At 42.4% G+C, this 21,484-nt stretch overlaps 1 protein-coding gene across 2 annotated transcripts in view; it reads left to right on the top strand.

The window, feature by feature from the left end:
- Positions 1–21,484, top strand: part of adamts3 (ADAM metallopeptidase with thrombospondin type 1 motif, 3) — a 299,298-nt gene that overhangs the window by 113,425 nt on the left and 164,389 nt on the right. For both annotated transcript variants that reach the window (XM_034692333.1, XM_034692334.1), the window contains exon 5: positions 14,735–14,931. In XM_034692333.1, the coding sequence (XP_034548224.1) occupies positions 14,735–14,931 (197 nt within the window). The remainder of the gene's footprint in view (positions 1–14,734; positions 14,932–21,484) is intronic.

Genomic DNA, 21,484 nt, shown 5'->3' with positions numbered 1-21,484 from the left:
TGACATCATTTACTGCTCCAACCAAACTATATCAGAAAAAAAGAAAACAGTTTCCTTTGTTGAACTATTTGTTCCACTTTGTTTCACCCCTCACTGCGTTTGCCCCATGAGACAAATTAGCTTCAGCTCAGAGTAGATTTTATGCAAATTCACATCCCCATTTTAGATGTGCTTTTTTCAGATCATAGACAACAGTGCAGAATGTAGGCCAATCCTGCAGCCCCAGTGTACATAACAGAGCCGATAAAGGGATTACTGCTTCTATTTAACGCACTAAATTCTGTGTTTTGTCTCTATCATACCCTAATACATGTTTTTTTCCTCAAATGAAGCCTTTCTTTTTAATATCCCATCAAATACAAACACTTAAATCTGCAGCTGGGCTTTCTATGTTCATGCATTTGAAGCATAAGAGATGTAGATTTATTCTGAATTGGACACAAAACAACATGCCTTACATCAGACTTCCACCAGTCCGTTTCTCATCAGTCAACACTGTCAACACGTCCACCAGCAATAGACGTATTATCCGTGACGTCACCCATCTGTTCCTGAGCGCTGTTTTGGAGCCAATCGTCGGTGGGAGCCATATTGGAAATGCTGAACTCATCCAAAAGAGTGTGATGTAAAGAGGCAGGGTTTGAGCCTCCTAGCCAACAGCTATGTGTTCCCGTCTGTCAATCAAGTCAGTCATGTCCTTATTTGGGCAAAAACTCGTAATCTTAATATCTTCTGAACCGTCGCGTTAGAAAAAAATTAACCCCCCGTTCAGTGTGTGCCGATAGAGAGATTAGCTACGTAGACCGAAGCCAGACTGTAAACATGTTTATCAATGCTGCAAAGATCGTCTTCTTTGAATTAGTGTCTATGTGGTTTCCGGTGTTTCTGCAGCCAGCCTCAAGCGGATTCTCGATGAATTCTGCATGGGCTTCATATTTTGAGACCGGAGGTTGCTGCTTGGTCAACACCCACCGGCTGAGTTTTCAGAACATAGCACGGAGCAGGACAGCCGGACAGCTGGAGTCATTTGACCCAGGTTTTCCCGCGGTAATCACTGAATCAAGGATTCTCCTCCTCCTCCTCTCCTCATCCATGTTGTCTTTCTGGTCCTCTGAAAACCTCTGACCTGTTGACTCCAGGCCTGGCTCCGCTCATCATGACGGTTTGTTGTTGTAGTTAAGTGAAATACGATCTGGTGATAACACAGAGTGTTTTATTCTGAAAATTAACCAGGTTTTATTTTGTTTTGGTGAAACCTGACTTCCTGTTCTCCATCTGCTCTGTTGAGATTGATGCGTCGTGCTCCAGGCAAAAATAGAAGTCTTGTGTATCTGATCTGCTGGATCAAGGCCAAATTCCACCAGATCCATGTCCGGTCCGTCTCTGATCCGTCACATCACTGGATCTGATAGGTTTCTATTCTAGTCAATGTGTTAACTTCCACTGGATCAGCTCCATTGCGTTCCAGCTGTGTCTTTGATCTGGCAGGTCGGAGCCCTCTGGATCAGATACGCAAGACTTCAGTTTTTGCCGGATGCCGGAGCACGATGGAGCGGGACAGGAAGTCAGGTTTCACCAAAACAAAATAAAACCTGGTTCATTTTCAGAATCAAACACTCTGTGTTATCACCAGATCGTATTTCACTTAACTACAACAACAAACCGTCATGATGAGCGGAGCCAGGCGTGGAGTCAACAGGTCAGAGGTTTTCAGGTTATGCGTCGTGCTCCGGCATCCGTCAAAAACACAAGTCTTGCGTATCTGATCCGGAGGGCTCCGACCTGCCTGATCAGAGACGGAGCTGGAACGCAACAAAGCAGATCCAGTGGAAGTTAACACAATGACTAGAATAGAAACCTATCAGATCTGTTGCCGTGACAGATCGGAGATGGACCGGACATGAATCTGGTGGAATTTGGCCGTCAGCAGAAGCAGATTTTTAGTTCACATGCAGTTTCACTTCAGTTACAACAAACACCAAATAAAACATTGAAAGTAGAAGCAGTTGGTGCAGATTTTTCAGATATGTGTGAAGCATTTCATTGACCTTACATTGATGTTCTTATCTCCCAACCTGCTAGATCTAATTTTGCATCCAGAGCTCTGGCATGTGCGTCCTTGGAGGCCCCTGTTTTTCAGTAGAGCTTAACCCACAACAATGTCAAGGTCTGAGATGCTGCAAATGCCAGGATGAAGTTATTTTCTGATGTTTTTATGTTTTCTTTGAAGCAACAGTGAAGCATACTCAGAAATTTGAAGCAGACCGAAAAGGAGAAGTGCTATAAAACAGCTTTTGTAACCTCTCTGACATTGATTTTATTGGCGATGCCAAAAAAGCTGCCAGTGGTCACAGGCCCTTACTGTGTTGCATACAGTCATTCATTTTTCAAACAAAGCATAACAATTCAGGCTATAGTCCTTCACAAATAATATCAGAGGATTAATTTCATCCTTCAGGTCCAACAGTGTGTCAGCTTGGCGGTACATCCGTGTCTTTTCTCCTAATTAGGTAGCCAGAGTGTGAGTGTGTGTGAACTGCACAGTATGGTTCCTAATAGCAGAGCAGCAGACACAGTACATTTCCACTCCAGGCTTATGGCGAGTATCCTGTCGCCTACCTCTGTGCCATTTTTAGCCTGCGGGCAGCTCTGGCTGGCCTCGTTGCCACCTTGCTGCTAGGTGCCACGTGTGGGCAGGAGCTGGCTGGGGGCCTCTCCCATCTCCTCCTCCTGCTGCTGCTGCTGCTGCAGCTGCTGCATGGTGGGGCTCCCATGGGACTGGGCTGTGGGCCGGGGTGGGGTTGGATGGGGCAAGGCGGAGGAGGAGGCCGCTGACTAAAGCACACTAGTGGTCTTAAGGAGTGCTACTGAGGGGAAGTCCTGTGCGTTTGAAGTAGGGACCTCAGAGAGCCTGTTTACTCTGGAGGGGGAGGGAGGGAGCTGGCCGGCTGCACAAGAATGCCTGTGTCATGATGGGAGCAGCGAAGAGGAGGAATGCGCTCCACAATCCCAACACTGTAGGAGCTGGGCCAGGGCTGAGGTGGCAGCCATTTCTTCCTATTTATTTTAGCTCCCACTCCACTCAATCACTGGCCCTGTCTGTGGCCTTAAGCATCCCTGGAAAATGAAAAATGGCCTGCGCTTTTATTTATGGCTTGAGAGTTCCAAGTATTTGCCCCAGCACAGAATCCTCACAGAATGTGGATAAAGTATTAAGCCTGTGATTTTTTTTTCTGCTTTAATCATTTATTTATTCAGAGGAAGTTCAAAGAGCACGGAGGCTGCTCTGCCTCAGCTTTCTTCAGACGGACACCTACACCTCAGAGATACCATAGCCCGGTCTTTCACACTAAATATATATTCTCTGTGGTTTGTGAACAAGTTCAGTTTTATATTCAGTCAGAATGCTGAAGAGCTGCACTGAGACACCTGAAATTGTCTGTGTTTATCTGGTTTTCCTCATCCAAGAGCAATGCAGAGCATAGTCCCAGTACATAAGTTATAACAATGACTAGATTGTTATATTAATCGGGTATTAAAACTAAAGGAAGTTATTCCAGGCACATCCTTTAGTTTTAGCTAAAGTCAAAGGCACTGGAACAAGATTTGCCAGATCTTGAGGCGTTTCTCAATCAGAGGAGCTTTACCCATGAACTACATGCATTTCGACCGGTGGACCCAGGGTCTAAATTTAGTCCAGGGGCAGTTAATCTCCCCCCAAAAAGCCTCTGCTAGGAGGGTAGTAATTTCAAAGGTCCCAGGGCTTTCAGGGGTGCAGGGCCTGCAATGCTGAACGTGTCTGATTGGTAGATTACCTGCAGTGTTTTCACAATAACATCACACACATCTGTGATTCACTTGATTTCTCTTTCTTTCATTAGTTTTTATTTGTTCTATCTTTTTTGTATGTGTGTGTACTTTTCAAAAGAAGAAGCTGTGCTTCTCTTGATTTAGCAGCTTGTAACAGTAGTCTTCTCTAAACCCACCGTGAATGCGTCTCTCCTCCCGGTGTTACAGTTCTAAAAGCGACCCTGTAAACTGGAGACCTTCAGCTGAACGTGTCAGTGTTTGTGGAGTTTACACAGCTGTTGAAACACAGAGGGAGTTCCTGGGAATGCAAACTAGTTCAGTTTTTATTAAGATTTCAAAATATCCTCATCAGATATTTAATGATCATCTAAAGACGTTTATGAGGGATGCATCCGGCTGAAAGTCTCCAGTTAACAGGGTTGCTGTTTAAACCAAAACACCGATCGATCTCTGCCATGGCCTTTTGAGTTCAAAAGGATTTTAAAGCCATGTTGAAACGTCATTGCTACTCGCGCTTATCTCCTCTCACGTGTTGATTCAGTGAATCCATCTGTGATGAAATATAGCACCATCTAAAACAGCGCCAGCTGAGTCTCTTCATGCTAACAGGCTAACTGTTGTGTTGCCCATAATGATACCTGCCTGTCCGTCTGCTTCTATGGTGTCATCTGTGATGAATGGCATTGGTCTTTGTTTTACTGCCCTCTACTGGTCTGGTGGTGTAGTGCATTTACTTTTATTTTTTCTGCATTTGTCACTGGCCTGATTTGCACAATCTACCCAGGACTTCAGCCCGCGGTCGAAATGCAGACAACAATGTGAGCACAGGAACCTTTTAGTTCCAGGGTAAAGTAGTTCTGGGGGCTAAAAGACCCCGGAACTCTTGGTCAAAATGCACATTTGGACTCACCAAAACCTCTTTGATGCACAGGCTGCTTATGAGTCCATGTGAGATTTGTTTACCAACTCAGGCTTGTTTGCAAATGGGCTGCTTGAACCATCACAATCTCAGTATTTACTTCAAGGCATGCAGTGTGCACGAGGAATACAGGTAGAGGATCGCCCATAAGGAATATTATCTCTCTGAATGTTAGATTAAACTCAGTGTGAGGATCAGATTGAGAATGTGAAGAACTTGTAAGAGAAAAAAAAGAGGGTGTAGCTCCAGTCATGTCATTGGTTTATGAGCCCCCCTTTTGAAAGGACCAGAGGGTTCTCAGTTGATGTCGCAGAGGTCAGGAGCTCGGAAATGTGATATATCCTTTATTAAAAATACCTTGTAATTGTAATGTATTGAGCACGTATTGCGTGTATTGTACCTTTTGTACATAGTGAACTGTAACTATTCTGGGATTAAGTATATACTCATTATTAATCCAATTGATCTTATTTCAGTCCTTCTTTCTCTTCATATTTGGGCCTTGTCATACTGTCTATAAGAGCATTCTGTAACAACTGAACTTCCAACCCGGGGTAAATAAAGTATTTCTGATTTCTGATTTCTGATTTGCACCAGGTGTGTAAAAAACCCCCATTTACAGCAGCATTAGTCAAACACTTAAGCTCTCGGGCATGGCCCTTAATGTCAGCTTAATGACTTCATAACTACAGCTTTCATCCCATAGGTTTCTGAGCATGTGAGTATTAAGTGCACTGAAATGCTAAAGCCTCTGCTGAGGTTTTATAAGTCTTTGTCTGATTCTGGTGCTATATGTTTATGTGTGATCACAGTTGTTATTCTTAGGATTGACGTCATATGCTGTTAAACTAGGGGGATAAAAAAGTCTCTCTGCAGTCTCCGTTGATAAAAAATGATTATCATAACAAGACAGAATAGGATACAACAGGATATGATAGGATACAATACAATACAATATGGTTTGACACCACACAACAAGGTACAGTACGATTCGTTACTGTATGATGTTACATGATACCATACCAATATGACACATATGTCACGGCAACTCAACCCTGGCACAAGCTCGGTCTAGGGCATCCAAGCATTGGCTGCCCGTGATATGATAAAGGAAGGAATCAGGTGGCTGTCGAGCAAAAGGCAAAGGGAAAAGGCGGGGCTTACCTGTAGCAACTTCTTTCCAGGACACTATGCACGGCACCAGGACCAGCCTGCACTGCTTCCTTCTTGTTACCCCTCAGGGTTTCAGATGACAGTTGATTTTTGAAGGTGACATATCATGCAAAATCAACTTTTTAATGGTTCTCTACCTGAGCTATGTGTCCCTGGCATGTCTACAAACCCCAAACAATATCCGGTCTGTCACGGAGTCAGAGCTCGGAGCTTGTTCAGCACATAGACTGTATAAAATACAACTCAACCCCTCCTCCGTTTTTCATTCCCTGCATACGTGTGCTAACAAGGAGCTTAGGAGGGAGGCATGCTAGTTGTAGGCTGTCTTAATAAACACAAAGGTCGGTTTTACTCCCCACGTCTGCAGATTTGAAGATCTAGTGGATGATTTTTATTTGTCATGGAAAGGTGCTAGCGCTAGTTAGCATAGCCACATAGCTACATGTCGTAGCTGTAGCTGTGTACCAAGACACACGTCGACATACTGACAAATAAAAAAACAAGAAACACTAAATCTGTGACCAATCCTTCAGAAAGGTCCTGCTGCCTTTCTGGCAGAGGTCGGTTTTACTCCCCACGTCTGCAGGTTTGAAGATCTAGTGGATGATTTTTATTTTTCATGGATAAGTGCTAGCGCTAGTTAGCATAGCCATATAGCTACATGTTCGTAGCTGTGTACCAAGACACACGTCGACATGCTGATAAATAAAACAACAAGAAACACGAAATCTGTGACCAATGGTTCAGAAAGGTCCTGCTGCAGGCGCCTCTCCATCAGGATCAGATTCTGGATCAGATTCAGAGGGTTGAAGTAACGCGGGTCTGTGAGCAGCCGTGTATATTCAGCCAACATGTAAACATTAGATCAACGTGCTGGACAGCCGAGGGCACATCAACTTCCTGAGGGGGCGTGGTCAGAGAGAAAACAGACCGTTCTGAGGAGGACTGAAGAAGAGGGTTTTTCAGGCAGACCAAAATCTGATTTCAAAGTGTTTTTTTGAGCATAAACTTTAAAGACATGTTTTGGGGACCTCTTAGACCAATATATATTGATGAAAAAAGCGTGATATGTCACCTTTAATACAATGCATTACCATTGTTCCAAAAGACACATAACGGATGATAGGATTGATTTGATAAGAAACTATATGAAACGATACAATACAATACAATTATCGTGCAATAACTTGCCTATCTATTTATCAGAGTGTACATAGTGTGCATATATTTGTAATAGTTGCCATATTTTAATTTATTTTTACTTTATTTTATTTTATTTTATCTTATTTTATCTTATTTTATTATGTTATATTTTACCCTTGTCATTGCTATTATTACTGTTATTATATTTTTTTACTATTTTAGTACATTGTTGTATTCCCCTGTCCCGTGTTGTAAGCTGCAGTAACAAAAGAAAATTCCCCCAACAGGGGATAAATAAAATATATCTTATCTTAATACTATACGAAAAGGTACGATATGATATGATAGGATTGAGACTAGAGGTGTGAAAAAATATCAATACAGCAATATATCAGAATACTTTGACCTCCAATATGATACCGATATTGCAACCCTTAATATCAATATTTTTGTAATAATTAAAATTCACATTTTAGACGATTTGGAACTAAAATACAACTTCAGTATTTCAAAAACAAAGTGGATAGGTTGTTTTCAATCAAATAGTTTTGACTTAATTTGTCCTTTTAATTTGGAGTAATATTGTGTGATTGACATAAACACCATCTCTATGTTTTCTTAGTTTACTGTCTAGATGTTATTGTTATAACATTTTTTAAATTTGTATTTGTATATCTTATTCTTATGCCTTGTACAAAGAGAGCACAGTTTACCTAAGTCAAATTCCTTGTGTGTTCAAGCATACCTGGCCAATAAAGCTGATTCTGATTCTGATTCTAGAATATCACAATATATCACAACGTCGTGATATATCCTGATACTATCGTATCGTGACCCAAGTATTGTGATGCGTATGGTATCGTGAGGTTCTTGGCAATACTCACCCCTAATTAATACAATACAAAATGATATGATACTATAGGAGACAATATAATACACACATTATAATGCAAATCTTCCCTTTGCTTCAAAAGCTGCATGCACTTATAAGCTGGTAATTTTAAAAAGCAGGAATCTTGTAGCATGAAGGGTGTTGTGATGAAAGAACAATCTTCTCTTCTTGAAAAACAACACACAAACAGATTTAAAGACGCACTAAGTGCACTTACAGTTCACTTCATTTCAATTTCACAAAATGTCAAACAAGATTAGAAATAAAGCAAATACAAACTTTACAACAAAAGCGCAATTTTCCACTGAGGTTTCAACCAAACCAAACAAACCATAGGCATAATCACAGCCGCTCTGTTCATAGGGAAACAAAACAGAGCTGCTCAAAGACACCCTGATGATTAATTCACTTTCCTGCCAAAATCCCCCCCCCCATTGGTTTTAAACCTGCAACACTCCTGCTGGCTGCTGTTACAACCGACCAAGCTGCTGAGTTGTTGTGGAAAATTCAATCTCCTGCCTTTCACTTGAAAAAGTTCCAACATAGAGCATGGGATATTTGCAGACGGTGGATCAACAGACATCACTTATTTCTGTCGGGATTACCAAGAGGTCTGGATAATAATAATAAAAATAATAATACATTTTATTTTGGGCGCCTTTCAGATCACCCAAGGTCACCTTACAGATCATAAAAGCATACATCATTAAAACATCATAAAAACAAACAAACAAACAAACAAAAAGTAATAGATAAAAACAAAAAACTAGTGAGGTGCAGAGAGTCCAGTTTAGAGTGAATATGCCAGTTTGAACAGGTGAGTTTTGAGTTGGGATTTGAAGGATGTTATGGAGTCCGACTGTCTTATGTGTGGGGGGGGGGGGAGTTCCAGAGTCTGGGTGCTGAGCAGCTGAAGGCTCGGGCACCCATGGTAATGAGGCGTGATGGTGGAATTGTTAATAGTCCATCAGAGGTTGAGCGGAGGGAGCGGGAGGGAGTGTATTCATATGAAGGAGGTCTTGGAGGTAAGTGGGGGCCAGGTTGTGAAGAGCTTTGTAGGTGAGGAGAAGGTTTTTGTAGTGGATGCGGTATGGGACAGGAAGCCAGTGAAGTTGGATGAGAACAGGAGTGATGTGGTCAGATGATTTGGTGCGGGTGATGATCCGGGCGGCCGAGTTCTGAATGATTTGCAGTCTGTTGATGAGTTTGGTGGGGAGTCCGGTGAGGAGGGCGGTTGCAGTAATCGATACAGGAAGTGACAAATGAATGAACCAGGATTTCGGTGCTGGATTGGGACAGTGAGGGGCGGAGTCTGGAGATGTTGCGGAGGTGGAAGAATGATTTTGGAAAATAATCTAATTGCGATTATTTTCCTTAATATTGCGATTGCAATTTAGTATACGATTATTTTTTCAAGGTCCTCTTCATGTATTTTTCAACAAACACAAGTAATAAATCAATCTGTATTATAATAAACAATATCAGATTTATTATACACAAACTGTTCTTTCTCATAGGCTAGACTTCTGTTAAGATAAAGGCAAATGAAGCATGAATTAATATGAAAGACGGTTTATTTATCTACTTCAATTACAGTTGTAAACTTACTGAATCCTTTGACTTGCAGTCTTGTAAGCATTCACCACAACTAATTAACAAAATTCTGCCAAACAAGTGTTTTCAGTTTAAAGCATGTTTGGATGTGAACCAGCTGACTGAAGGTGTTGCTCACAGCAGAGACGCTCAGCTGGGGGCTGCGGCTGAGTGACAGGTCTCTTTTTTCTCCGCTGCCGGACTGATTCTGACCCGGTTGAGCTCCTGACTGGCAAGGCAAGGCAAGGCAGCTTTATTTGTATAGCGCATTTCATACACGAGGGCAACTCAATGTGCTTTACATTAAAACATTAAAAGCATTGGAGACATTCAGACAGGCATAAAATAACACAATTAAAATGACAAATATGATAAAACAGAAAAGAAAAGGAAAATTAGAAATATATTAAAAATTACATTAAAATTTTAATTTAAAGTGGGTTAAAATAATCTAAGATAGGAAGGCAGTGGCAAATAAAAAAGTCTTAGTCTTTGATTTAAAAGAGGTGAGAGTTGGAGCGGACCTGCAGCTTTCAGGGAGTGTGTTCCAGATATGTGGTGCATAATGACTAAACGCTGCTTCACCATGTTTCCTTCTGACTCTTGGGACTGAAAGCAGACCAGTACCTGATGACCTCAGAGGTCGAGGTGGTTCATAAAGTAGTAGCAGATCAGCAATGTATTTTGGGCCTAAACCATTCAGTGCTTTATAAACCATCAGCAGGATTTTAAAGTCTATTCTCTGACAGACAGGAAGCCAGTGTAGGGATCTAAGAACTGGAGTGATGTGGTCTACTTTTTTGGTCCTTGTTAGGACTCGAGCAGCAGCATTCTGTATGAGCTGCAGACGTCTGATGGACTTTTTAGGGAGTCCTGTAAAGACCCCGTTACAGTAGTCTAGTCTGCTAAAGATAAATGCATGGACGGGTTTTTCTGCATCCTGCTGAGACACAAGTCCTTTAATCCTTGATATATTCTTAAGGTGATAGTAGGCTGACTTTGTAATTGTCTTAATGTGGCTGCTGAAATTAAGGTCTGAGTCTAAGACTACACCAAGGTTTCTGGCTTGGTTTGAACATTTCATCATTGCACATGGGAGCTGAGCAGTAACCTTTAACCTTTCTTCCTCCAAAAACAATCATTTCAGTTTTTTCTTTGTTTAACTGAAGAAAGTTCTGTCTCGTCCAGTCATTGATTTGTTCAATGCATTTACTCAGTGTTTGTATGGGACTATAATCCCCTGGTGATATGGTGATGTAAATGTGTGTGTCATCTGCATAGCTGTGGTATTTTATTTGGTTGTTTCTTATTGACACCTGACCACGTAAACATGCTTATTTTTCTCAATAAGAACCAGTAGACAGAAAACTGGACACTGTGAGTCTTAAATATGATTCTGTTCAGTTGTCCTGTTGCAGTAAATCCACATGTTGTCTGGGTCTTCACTGATTCTGCGTCTGTGGAGATTATTTATAAGCCTGCTCCACATGTTGATATTCAGCGTGTTGATTACTTTGTACGTCCCAATATGATCGGTTCTTCTGCTGAGGCCATTTTTAACAAAACAACAAATCAAAACTTAGCGTGGCTTAAGTTGTTTTCTTCATCCCCCGCTCACACGTGTCTCGTTCTTCTGAGTTTTTTTGCCGTCGGCAAATCAGCTGAAGGGCGCATTACGGCCACCTACTGCATGCATGTCACGTAAGGCTGCGTCTGTGAACATGAAACTTTTCTTTGCGATTTGATAATTGCATTCTATCACATTGCGATGTCGGTTTGAATTCGATTAATCGTTCAGCCCTAAGTCCGGGTGATGTTTTGAATGTGTGGTGCGAATGAGAGAGTGCTGTCCAGAATGACGCCGAGGCTCTTCACTTGAGGGGAGAAGGGTACAGGGAATCCGTCGATGATGATGGGTGGGACTGGGGTGTGTTGAGATTTGGTGAGGGTGGATTTGGAGCTGATGAGCAGGGCCTGAATCATTTAGGATGATGGGTGGGACTGGGGTGTGTTGAGATTTGGTGAGGGTGGATTTGGAGCCGATGAGCAGGGCCTGAATCATTTAGTCTCAGCAGAGCCTCCCTGTGAGGTTTGACGGGAGACGGCCTGAGTGCACAGCGTGTACAGCTAAACAGCATTAGGATAATGTTGAGTACTGGCGGGACACTCCATCAAAAAAGGGAAGCATTAGCAATTTCATGGTCTGATTTGGGGAGTTCAGAGGAGACCAAATACTGTTAAGTCAGATAATTCTCTCCAGCATTAAATTGAGACGACACAGACACCGGCTTTGAACTGTAATCTGATCTCCTCTTATGTAACTGTAGTGTTTAATCTGTGAATGGTGAAATATGCCCTGAAGTAACCATATTCTTTTGTCTCATGGTGATATTACTCCAGAAAGAAATGAGTCATGGTGTGAATGAGTTGATTACAGTTTCACAGTGAGATGCTTTGACCGCAGCTTTACAGACGTGTTATCGCTCCTCACTGGAGAGATTTCGAGTTTCAGCGCTTCAACCTGCAGCGTCATCAGCTCAAGAGTCTTCAAGGTCTTCAGAGGGATTACCTGAGTGAGCCAACTGCCCGAGGCTTCATTTACAACTATGGATGCTCAGTATGAGTCGCGTCAGCAGCACAAGCTGCAGGATGTTAATTGAAATGCAACCTTGGTCTTTTGCCTCGGGCGTGGAAGTAATCTGCTGTATAATTGGTTTCTTGCCATTCAGACTGAATTAAAAATACATTCATAGTGTAACAGAAGTAATATGTGTTAAAACTAGATTACCAACATAAAGCCAGTGTTGGCAATTTATTTAAACAGCAGTTTTGTAATATTTCTGAAAATCCTGGCAGCAGCGATAAATCAAATGCTCAGAATAAAAGGAAAAAAGTTTGGATCTGTCAATCCAGACACCAAACAGACACCGGCTGAGGAGAGTGTAGCCTCTGGGGGTGATGACTGTTATTTTGGAGCCTCCAGCAGTGATAAACCAGACGTTATTGAGCTGCAATAAATTATATCTGAGTCAAAACAGACTCTTTTCTTTTTGCTGAGCTTGGTTGAAACTTTAGAGTCCCACTAACTTCCACCTGATCTGTGTCCAGTCTTTCTCTGATCCACTGCAGTCCGGCTCCCTGCTCTCTCGTCCGTCAACACCCACCTAGACCGTACTCTATGTTCTATTATGAACAAAGACCCAACATCAAGACAGGATAAGATCCAGTCCCATTTTCCAGACAGGACTCAGTCTGATCTCATCTTAATCCACCATGAGCAGAGCACTTTGCAGCATTCAGCAAGTTACAGTTGCAAGGACAAACTTCCTTTAACAGGCAGAAACCTCCAGCAGGACCAGATTCATGTTAGACACACATCTGCTGAGATGTGTAAGGGTTGGAAAGTGTGTGAGTGTTTGTTACGTTCTCTCTTCTCTGATAATCTGCTAAAGAACGCTGCAGGAGTTGCATTTGTCAACAGAGCTGTCAATCATGACGTCACATCCAGAAAAAATAGTTTAAACTTAACGTCAAGGAAAAATGAGCACATGAATCAGCATAAGACAAACACGTCTGATAAGAACTTGACGTCTGTTTGACCCACGTCCCATCAGGAGTAGGCAGGCTTTAAGACCTATAGTGCAGACAGCCACCAGGGGGAGCTCTGAACTAATTGGCTTCTCTCTCAGATTACAGATTCTGTGTTAATGTGCAGATAGCAGTTTATAGAGATGCAGTGATAGGTTGACCCAAAGCTGTAATGAGCCCATATACGTAAATCTTTTATTCAGACCTAATGGGGCAATTGGATGGCCTGTCTAGGTAACTACCCAGAGGAAAATTTCACTGCTCAAGGCTTTCTCTTCTAAGTCTCTGGGGACAAAATTGAGATTCTCACTTCAGCCTCATTCAAGTTTCAAATTGGTTTCTCTTTAGTGTCTCCTAAAATTCTCTAGGAGAAATAGTTGAGACCATGACATGAGTCTTATTTCAGACTTAAATGAGAGATCTCATTAATGGCTCATTTTCTTCTTTTTTTTAAAGATATATTTTTGGCCTTTTTGACTTTATTTGACAGGACAGCTGAAGAGAGACAGGAAATGTGGGGAGTAGTGAGCGGGGGAAGACATGCAGGAAATGGTCGACCGGCCGGGAATCGAGCCGGCGACCCCTGCGACGAGGACTGTAGCCTCTGTATGTGGGGCGCTTAGACCGCTAGGCCACCAGCGCCCAAAGGAATCCACCCCTTTAATTGTAATAATCTGGCTAAATCTGGTCAGCCCTTTTGCAGCCCATATTTTAAATAAATGGTCGGTCATACCTGTTGTATGAAATCTCTATCTTTTGCAATTTCTCTCAAATCCACTAAATCTTTGTGAAGTTGTTTTGTTCCAAACAGACTTGTAAAGGAATGACCATAGTGTGAAGTCAAAGAAGAGATCATTTCACATCTAAATATCTGATCTTGCAAGTGGTTCAAATGTTTTAATGAGAATTGTAAGTTTGTGGACAATTACATTGAAATCTTAATTTTGCAGGGCATTATAAATGTTCCTGAAAAGATGAGCTCAGGCTCTTTCTTTGCTCCATCTGAGCTCAACTTGAGACACAAAAACTGAGTCTGACAAAAACAAATGGATGAGGTTAGATTGAGAGAGCTCCCTGATTTCTCCACCTGAGCTCAAAAGGAGTCACAACACTTGAGAAATACCTGAGAATCATTTCAGATTTTGATGAGATCTCCTTTTGAACTGAAAGGGAGACTAAGCTGAGACTTTTTGAAACTTTTTTTCTGAAGGCAAGAATGAGAAACAAGAGACATAAGCTGTAGTCTCATTTTGCTTTCAAACAGATCTCATTGTTGTCTAGGAGACATAAATGAAACACTTTTGAGATCTCCTCTCTAAATGTATTTTCCTATGGGTACTGGCCTACCTGCATGCCCTCTGCCAGTTCAGTCACGAGCCCGGAAGCCCTACTTTTCACATTTATGGTTGAAAAGTATGAGCGGTTAAAATGTTGAACTTTCTGAAATGATAAGTGATTGTTTAGAATTTCTGTCTAGGCATTTTGAAGTATAAGTCACTGTTGTACATCAAGACACTTGCACTGGGTTTGAGCTGTGATCCCAGTGATGCTTTCATCAATCCTTATTTCTGCACATATTTGATCTTAACACCTCCCCTGTCTTCCTCCCCGCACAGAACCAGAGCTCGATGTACCCGGGACTCTGGACTCTGTCACCCGGCAGGTGAACGAGACCGTTCATCGCCGTCGTCACCGCAGAGATGCCGGAGAGGATGACTACAACATTGAGATCCTGCTGGGAGTCGACGACTCGGTGGTTCGATTTCACGGCAAGGAGCACGTGCAGAATTACCTCCTGACTCTCATGAATATCGTAAGTTACAGCCGAGCGCTTCTCTTTTACTAGTTTGAATAACGTGGTTGGTTCAGTGAGCACTGGCGTCTGATTTCATGTTTAGACTTTTCATATCAACATAAAGGAAGCTTACCAAGAAAAATCCAGACACAGATTTTATACCATACTCCTCAAACCACTTCTTGTATGGCGTCTGTTTCACTACAGTGAAGGAGTACATTTCCCCCTTAGCAAAGCTACCCAAACTTCAACCTTCTTCTTCTTTTAACCATGACAAGGATTGACAATAAGGACCCAAATGCACAACTTCATAAGTTTGCAACAAAAGGAGGCTCTTAATTCAAGTAAATAATGAAACAAAGTACTATCAAAAACACAGCATGATGGCTGGAACTACAACAAAGTAACACAAGGAAAACTCAAACTCTACCTGGTGAAAAACAAAAGAAACAAACATGGTACTTGAATCTGGAGACAGAGTATGAAGGCACATACAATACAGACAAGACACAACGATTGGGCACAGGACAGGGGAAGACGCAGACTTTTATACAGGAGGTAATGGGGCACAGGTGGAAACAATAAGGGGCAGGGGATGACAATCACAACGGCGAGAGAACACCAGAACAGGAAGTGAAGTTACCTGAAACAGGAGGAGAGACATGACTGCAAAATAAAAGCGGACATGACAAACATGAGCGACAAGACTGAAGCAAAAGGTGCAAACTTAACATAACTGACGAGACATGACAAACTGGTAAAATCTTTTCTAAGTGTACTTTTTTTTTCTTTACAACATCATTTAGCAGACGCTTTTATCCAAAGCAACGTACATATGAGAAAAAGAACAACACAAGCAAAGATCTAGACAAGAGGAAACAAGATCAGTAAGAGTAACAAAGTGCTTCAAGTTCATTTGGGTGCAGGTACTGCCAAGCAGTGTAAAGGCAATGCACAAAGTAAATAAGGAACATCTACAATGAAGCAACCAAACCATTTAAGACCTTCCATTATCATCATCAACAATTAACAACACCACAATAATGACCAAAGTACCAAGTGCTGGGTCACTCCAGACCTGAACACAGATTCCCAGAGTAGAGCATGACAGTGTGAGTCAGCTGTAGCTGGAAGACATGATCTGCCACTGGGGACAACAGTGGAGAACAGTCTAGCTAAGTGCATAGTGCTTCCTAAAGAGCTGGGTCTTTAGCTGTCTTTTGAAAGTAGAGAGGGACTCTGCAGATCAAATGGAGTTGGACAATTCATTCCACCATTTAGGGACAACAGAAGAGAAGAGTCCAGCTAGTGATTTTGAGGCCTTGTGTGCTGCAAAGACATCCCCCGTTTGACATCAGATGCAACCCCCCCAAAACAAATCCCATTCTGCATGCCTCTTGCAGCATCTGGACCCTGCAGCACAAACAGCAGATCCCTCTCTGTGATCCCCTGTTATAGCTAAGAGCTAATAATGCTGGACAAAACACATCTGTGTAAATGTGTGTTTTTTTTCCACCACACTGAGATGCTCTTAATGTCCTCTCCAGAGTTAATAAGATCCATGCTAAAACAAAGAGGTGTGTTGCAGCCTGTGTTCATATGTTTTAGCGCCAGTGCTTCTCAGTTGGGTCGTTAAATTCAGGCTGCTCTTCATTGGCATTGACTATTGATTCAGGCTCTAATATCCCCCTAGAGGAGCATTAAAGGTAGTGTTTGCTCATTACAGACCCCACAGAAAAGCCTCTCAAGCGATGGGAAATATTGTCCATAGGTGCCAGCATTTGGCAGCTGCATTTCTTTAATGAGACACTGACTGCAAATGGAGAAACAGGGACAACACTCTATTACTCGATTCAAATTCTTTCTGTGGAGAGACTGGCTTCTGCTGCTTTTCCTCAGCAACAAGTCAGCTGGTGATCAAACCTCCCTCCAAGACCCAGACACGGGTAGGGAGGGGAGGTTGTGTGCCACACATTCACACACCAATTCTGAAAGGCAACGATTCAACATCTTGATGACTCGTTGGAACGTGAAACGGCACCAAAGCAAAATCAATGACACAAAGCTAATCACTGCTTCTGTGAATCAACAGGAGCCACATGAGTCAGACATGAGCATCACCGTGCTGCCATTGATTTCATTAGCAGGCTTTTATATGTGTCACGTGTCAAACTTGCTATCTGTTGACTGCAGGAAGCGCTGGCAGTATTCCCGATCACTTAAGATGCATTCCTGTCCGGGAATTATTCCAGAAATACAATTTTTAAATCCCTTTTGAGCTGGCACATGTAAAGATAATCCTTCAGGAGCTCTTATTGCATCATTTTGTTTACAGTCCTTCTCCTCAGGCCTGTTTCTTTTTCCTGTTCTGTTTTTTCCTGTGAAGTGGTATAAAGCAGGTTTGTTTCTCTTGCTTCTGCTGGCTAATTCTTATATCTGCTCCATTAGCCATTGTTGGATTAAAACGCAAGCTTCATGTACTCATCTTAAAGAGGCACTCGAGTGGTGATTCAGCCAAGGCTATTAGTCCTCTCAGCTGTGAGATACAAACCTGTAAGGGATACGTTCTGTGTTTTTACATCGCTGTATGACTGATGTGAACATAAAGCAGCACCAAGGGTACGTGGCGTCTTCTCAGCTGTGCATTTATTTTCTACTTAAGATTATATCATGCCGTGGTAGTGTGTTTTTTTTTTTGCATTGGATGAAATACAACAATTACATAATAATAACAAATGAGAAATCAAAATGCTGAACTTTAATGAACAGTTTAATATTATGGGCCTTCGCTAGTGTTAAGTCTAGGCAGGTCTAGACCGTACTCTATGTTCCATTATCAACAAAGACCCAACATCAAGACAGGATCAGATCCAGTCCCATCTTACAGACAGGACTCAATCTGATCTCATCTTAATCCACCATGAGCAGAGCACTTTGCAGCATTTAGCAAGTTACAGTGGCAAGGACAAACTTCCTTTAACAGGCAGAAACCTCCAGTAGGACCAGACTCCTGTTAGACACACATCAAATTGGGGTCTCAGCAAAGAGAGAGAGAGAGAGAAAGCAATGAGAGAGAGATGATAGGGGTGAGAGGGATAGTAGTAGTTGTAGCAGCAGGTCTACGGCAGAGATCCAGAGGAACCCAAGAGACAAGGGAGCTCAGGGACTCCAGAAAGGTCTATGGTTAGGAACTTTAATGGGACAGGGAGAATCAAAGTGATAGGCAGAGAGGCAAAGACAGGATCCGAGTGTGTCAGTTCCCCCGGCAGTCTAAGCCTATAGTAGCATAACTAAGAGCTGGTCCAAGCCTGAGCAAGCTCTAACTGTATAAGCGTATCTTTGGGTTTCTTTTTCCAAATACAACACAAGAACTCTTTTTTACCCCAGTTGTACTAACCACAGCAAATAAGCAAATCAGCCCCCTGTAGTTGTTCCATCCATCTAGTATCTATACCGCTGAGAGGAGGGGTACACCGTGGACATGTCGTCAGTCCATCACAGTCCCTCCTGCAGTTTTTATTGCAGAGGATTTGATGTGTGTGTTTTGACATGAACTGTTGCTTTCCCTTGCTGAGACCTGGACCTCCTCACATGTCAGGTCTATGTTCTATTATTAACAAAGACCCAACATCAAGACAGGATAAGATCCAGTCCCATCTTACAGACAGGACTCAGTCTAATCTCATCTTAATCCACCATGAGCAGAGCACTTTGCAGCATTTAGCAAGTTACAGTGGCAAGGACAAACTTCCTTTAACAGGCAGAAACCTCCAGCAGGACCAGACTCATGTTAGACACACATCTGCTGAGACCGTGTTTGAGAGAGGGATGAAGATGAAGAGAGAGAGATGATAGTGTTGAGATGGATAGTAGTTCAGTCAGACAACTCACGTTTAAATTGTTTATTGTAGCAGCAAAAACATATTCATGTTTGGCGCCCAGGCTCCGGCCTCATCACTCCCTGCAGAAAGTTTACATGCAGACTTGAGGAGTGATGAGCAAAACATACTAAACACCCCCGGAGCCTGCAGGTGGAAGCTGGGGAGGCGGCGGGGAAGAAGAAATATCAGCAATGGCATGCAGCAGCAGAGTCGTTGACAGGCAGAGGGAGAGATGGGAGATTTTTCCCAGTTTAAATAGACCGCCAATTTGAAAGGCAGAGGGCAGGATTGGATGATGGATAAGAGAGTGGGACATGTGACGTGTATGGTATTGCAGCTCGAGTTGTCTGCCTGAACTAGCTCGCAGGCGTCGCTCCATTAGTTGTAGCAGCAGCTGGAGTCTGGCACGTCCACAGCAGCAGAGATCCAGAGGAACCTACGAGACAAGGGAGCTCAGGGACTCCAGGAAGGTCTATGGTTAGTAACTTTAATGGGACAGGGAGAGTTAAAGTAAGTGATGTGCAGAGAAAGGGGAGAGATAGGATCCCAGTCAGTGTGTCAGTTCCCCTGGCAGTCTAAGCCTATAGCAGCATAACTAAGAGCTGGTCCAAGCCTTATCCTGCTCTAAGCAAAAAGGAAAAGTTTGAAGCCTACTCTTAGAAGTAGAGAGGGTGTCTGCCTCCCGGACCCTGACTGGTACATGATTCCAAAGGAGAGGGGCCTGATAACTGAAGGCTCTACCTACCAGACTACTTTTAGAGACTTTAGGTTGGATGAGTAGGCCTGCATGTTGGGAGTAACGTCCCTTTATTTTTAAAAAATATATTCTATTGTTTTATTCATTTTTAACTTACATTTTTTTTTTTAATTTATAGCTATTTTTAGTACTTTATTTATCTTAACCTTTTTCATTGTCTTAACTATTTATGTTTTATCTTTAATTTACTGATCTCTTAAAAATTTCTCTTTGTTGTTTATTTATACACATTTTATTGAAAATGGTGTGCATTAGTCTCTACTTCAAACCCATTTCTGTTATATATTTAGTCATTATATATTTGATTTTTCATTTGTATGAAAGGTGCTCTGAGTTAAGATTGATTGATTGATTGATTGATTGATTGATTGATTGATTGATTGATTGATTGATGAGTAAGAAAGGCGGGTAATAATCAAGGTTTATGTCCAACAGCTCTGTCTCAGTGGTAGAGTCGGTTGTCCCTCAATCATGAAGTTAACTGTTAGATGTCCAGCTCCTTGGACACAACACTGAACCCCACATTGCTCCTGAGTGGCAGAGCCAGCTTTATATGAATGAGCACTTTACATATTATCCTCTACCATCTCTAAATTAAAGTGTGTAAGTGTGTTTAAGTGTGTGTAACATGTTAAAAGTGCTCTAAGTGGTCGTAAGATGAGGAAAGAGCGATATCAGTACAGTCCATTTACCAATGCCCATTCCCCCCCTGCATCGTTACCCCGTCATTATCACATTTGCATTAGTTTTGTAGACACACACTTTGTTGTAGCAGCTGTAACAGCCTGCAGTCTTCTTGGACATGATATGACAGCTTAACACACTGGGATTTGAGGATTTTCTGCCATTAATCTCTGCACATGCTCTCAGGCTCTGTCGGGCTCTGTCAGGCACACTGTTGAGATGAAAAAGTATCAGAAAGAGCCTCCCATGATGGATTAAACATTACACACTGTGATGTGGTGACGCTGGTTTGCTAGAAAGCGTGATGAAGTGGCCCCTAAGATGCGGCGCCAGCAGGGGTTGGTGATGTGTTTGCATTGCGTAGGGTCATGGTGCTAATTCAAGCCAAACCATTTTGCCCCGTCCACGCTCCAAAACGCTCTGCACCAGGCATTTTAATTAGTTTGCCCGGTGTTTTGTTACATTCAGCTTCCCTTTTACCCTGAGAAACGCTCAGAACACCCCCACAGCATAATCCTGCTGCCTCCACCCGGCTTCACCTCTGGGATGCTTCTCTGCAGCTGTAACTTGTTTCCTCCACACATGATGCAATTGAAGCCAAGCAGCTCTATCTCGGTTTCATCAGATCCCATCAGTTGTTTCCAACAGTCTTTCGGGGTCTTTCGGGGGCTTTCTGTTGCAGACTTAGAGCAGATTTGCACGTGTCTGATACCGAAGAGTGGCTTCAAAAAGTCCTCTAATAATAATGGCAAGAAAAGTGCCGAGTTTCAGAGATAAATGGCTGTCTGTTCGGTTCTTTGTCACTTTCCTTGCAAAGGCACCTCTCTGAGTGTACAGTTTTTCAGCTTTAATTAGAGTTCTTATTTTTTGATATCATGGACACGATGCTGCACTTGGGAGCCTTGGATGAAGTGTCTGAAATTGACTAATACTCTATTCTAATCCTGTGCTTTGAATTCTGCAGACTCATATACTAACAACGTAGTCTTTTCTCTGATATGTCCGGTTTGATGTTAGACCTTATATAAAGAGGTGTGCACGTTTACAAGCTAGGTCCACTGTAATTAGCAAGCCACATGTAGACTTGATTAAATGTGTTACACCAGAGCTGACTCTATACTAACAGCCAATTTCCACCAGATCAGTGTCCGGTCCGTCTCCGATCTGTCATGGCATCGGATCTGATTGGTTTCTATTCTAGTCAATGTGTTAACTTCCACTGGATCCGCTCCGTTGCGTTCCGGCTCTG

The sequence above is a fragment of the Notolabrus celidotus genome, chromosome 9, assembly GCF_009762535.1.
Source record: "Notolabrus celidotus isolate fNotCel1 chromosome 9, fNotCel1.pri, whole genome shotgun sequence".
Classification (NCBI taxonomy): domain Eukaryota; kingdom Metazoa; phylum Chordata; class Actinopteri; order Labriformes; family Labridae; genus Notolabrus; species Notolabrus celidotus.
The sequence above is the reverse complement of the archived record's forward strand: the minus strand, read 5'-3'. Positions and strand labels throughout refer to the sequence as shown.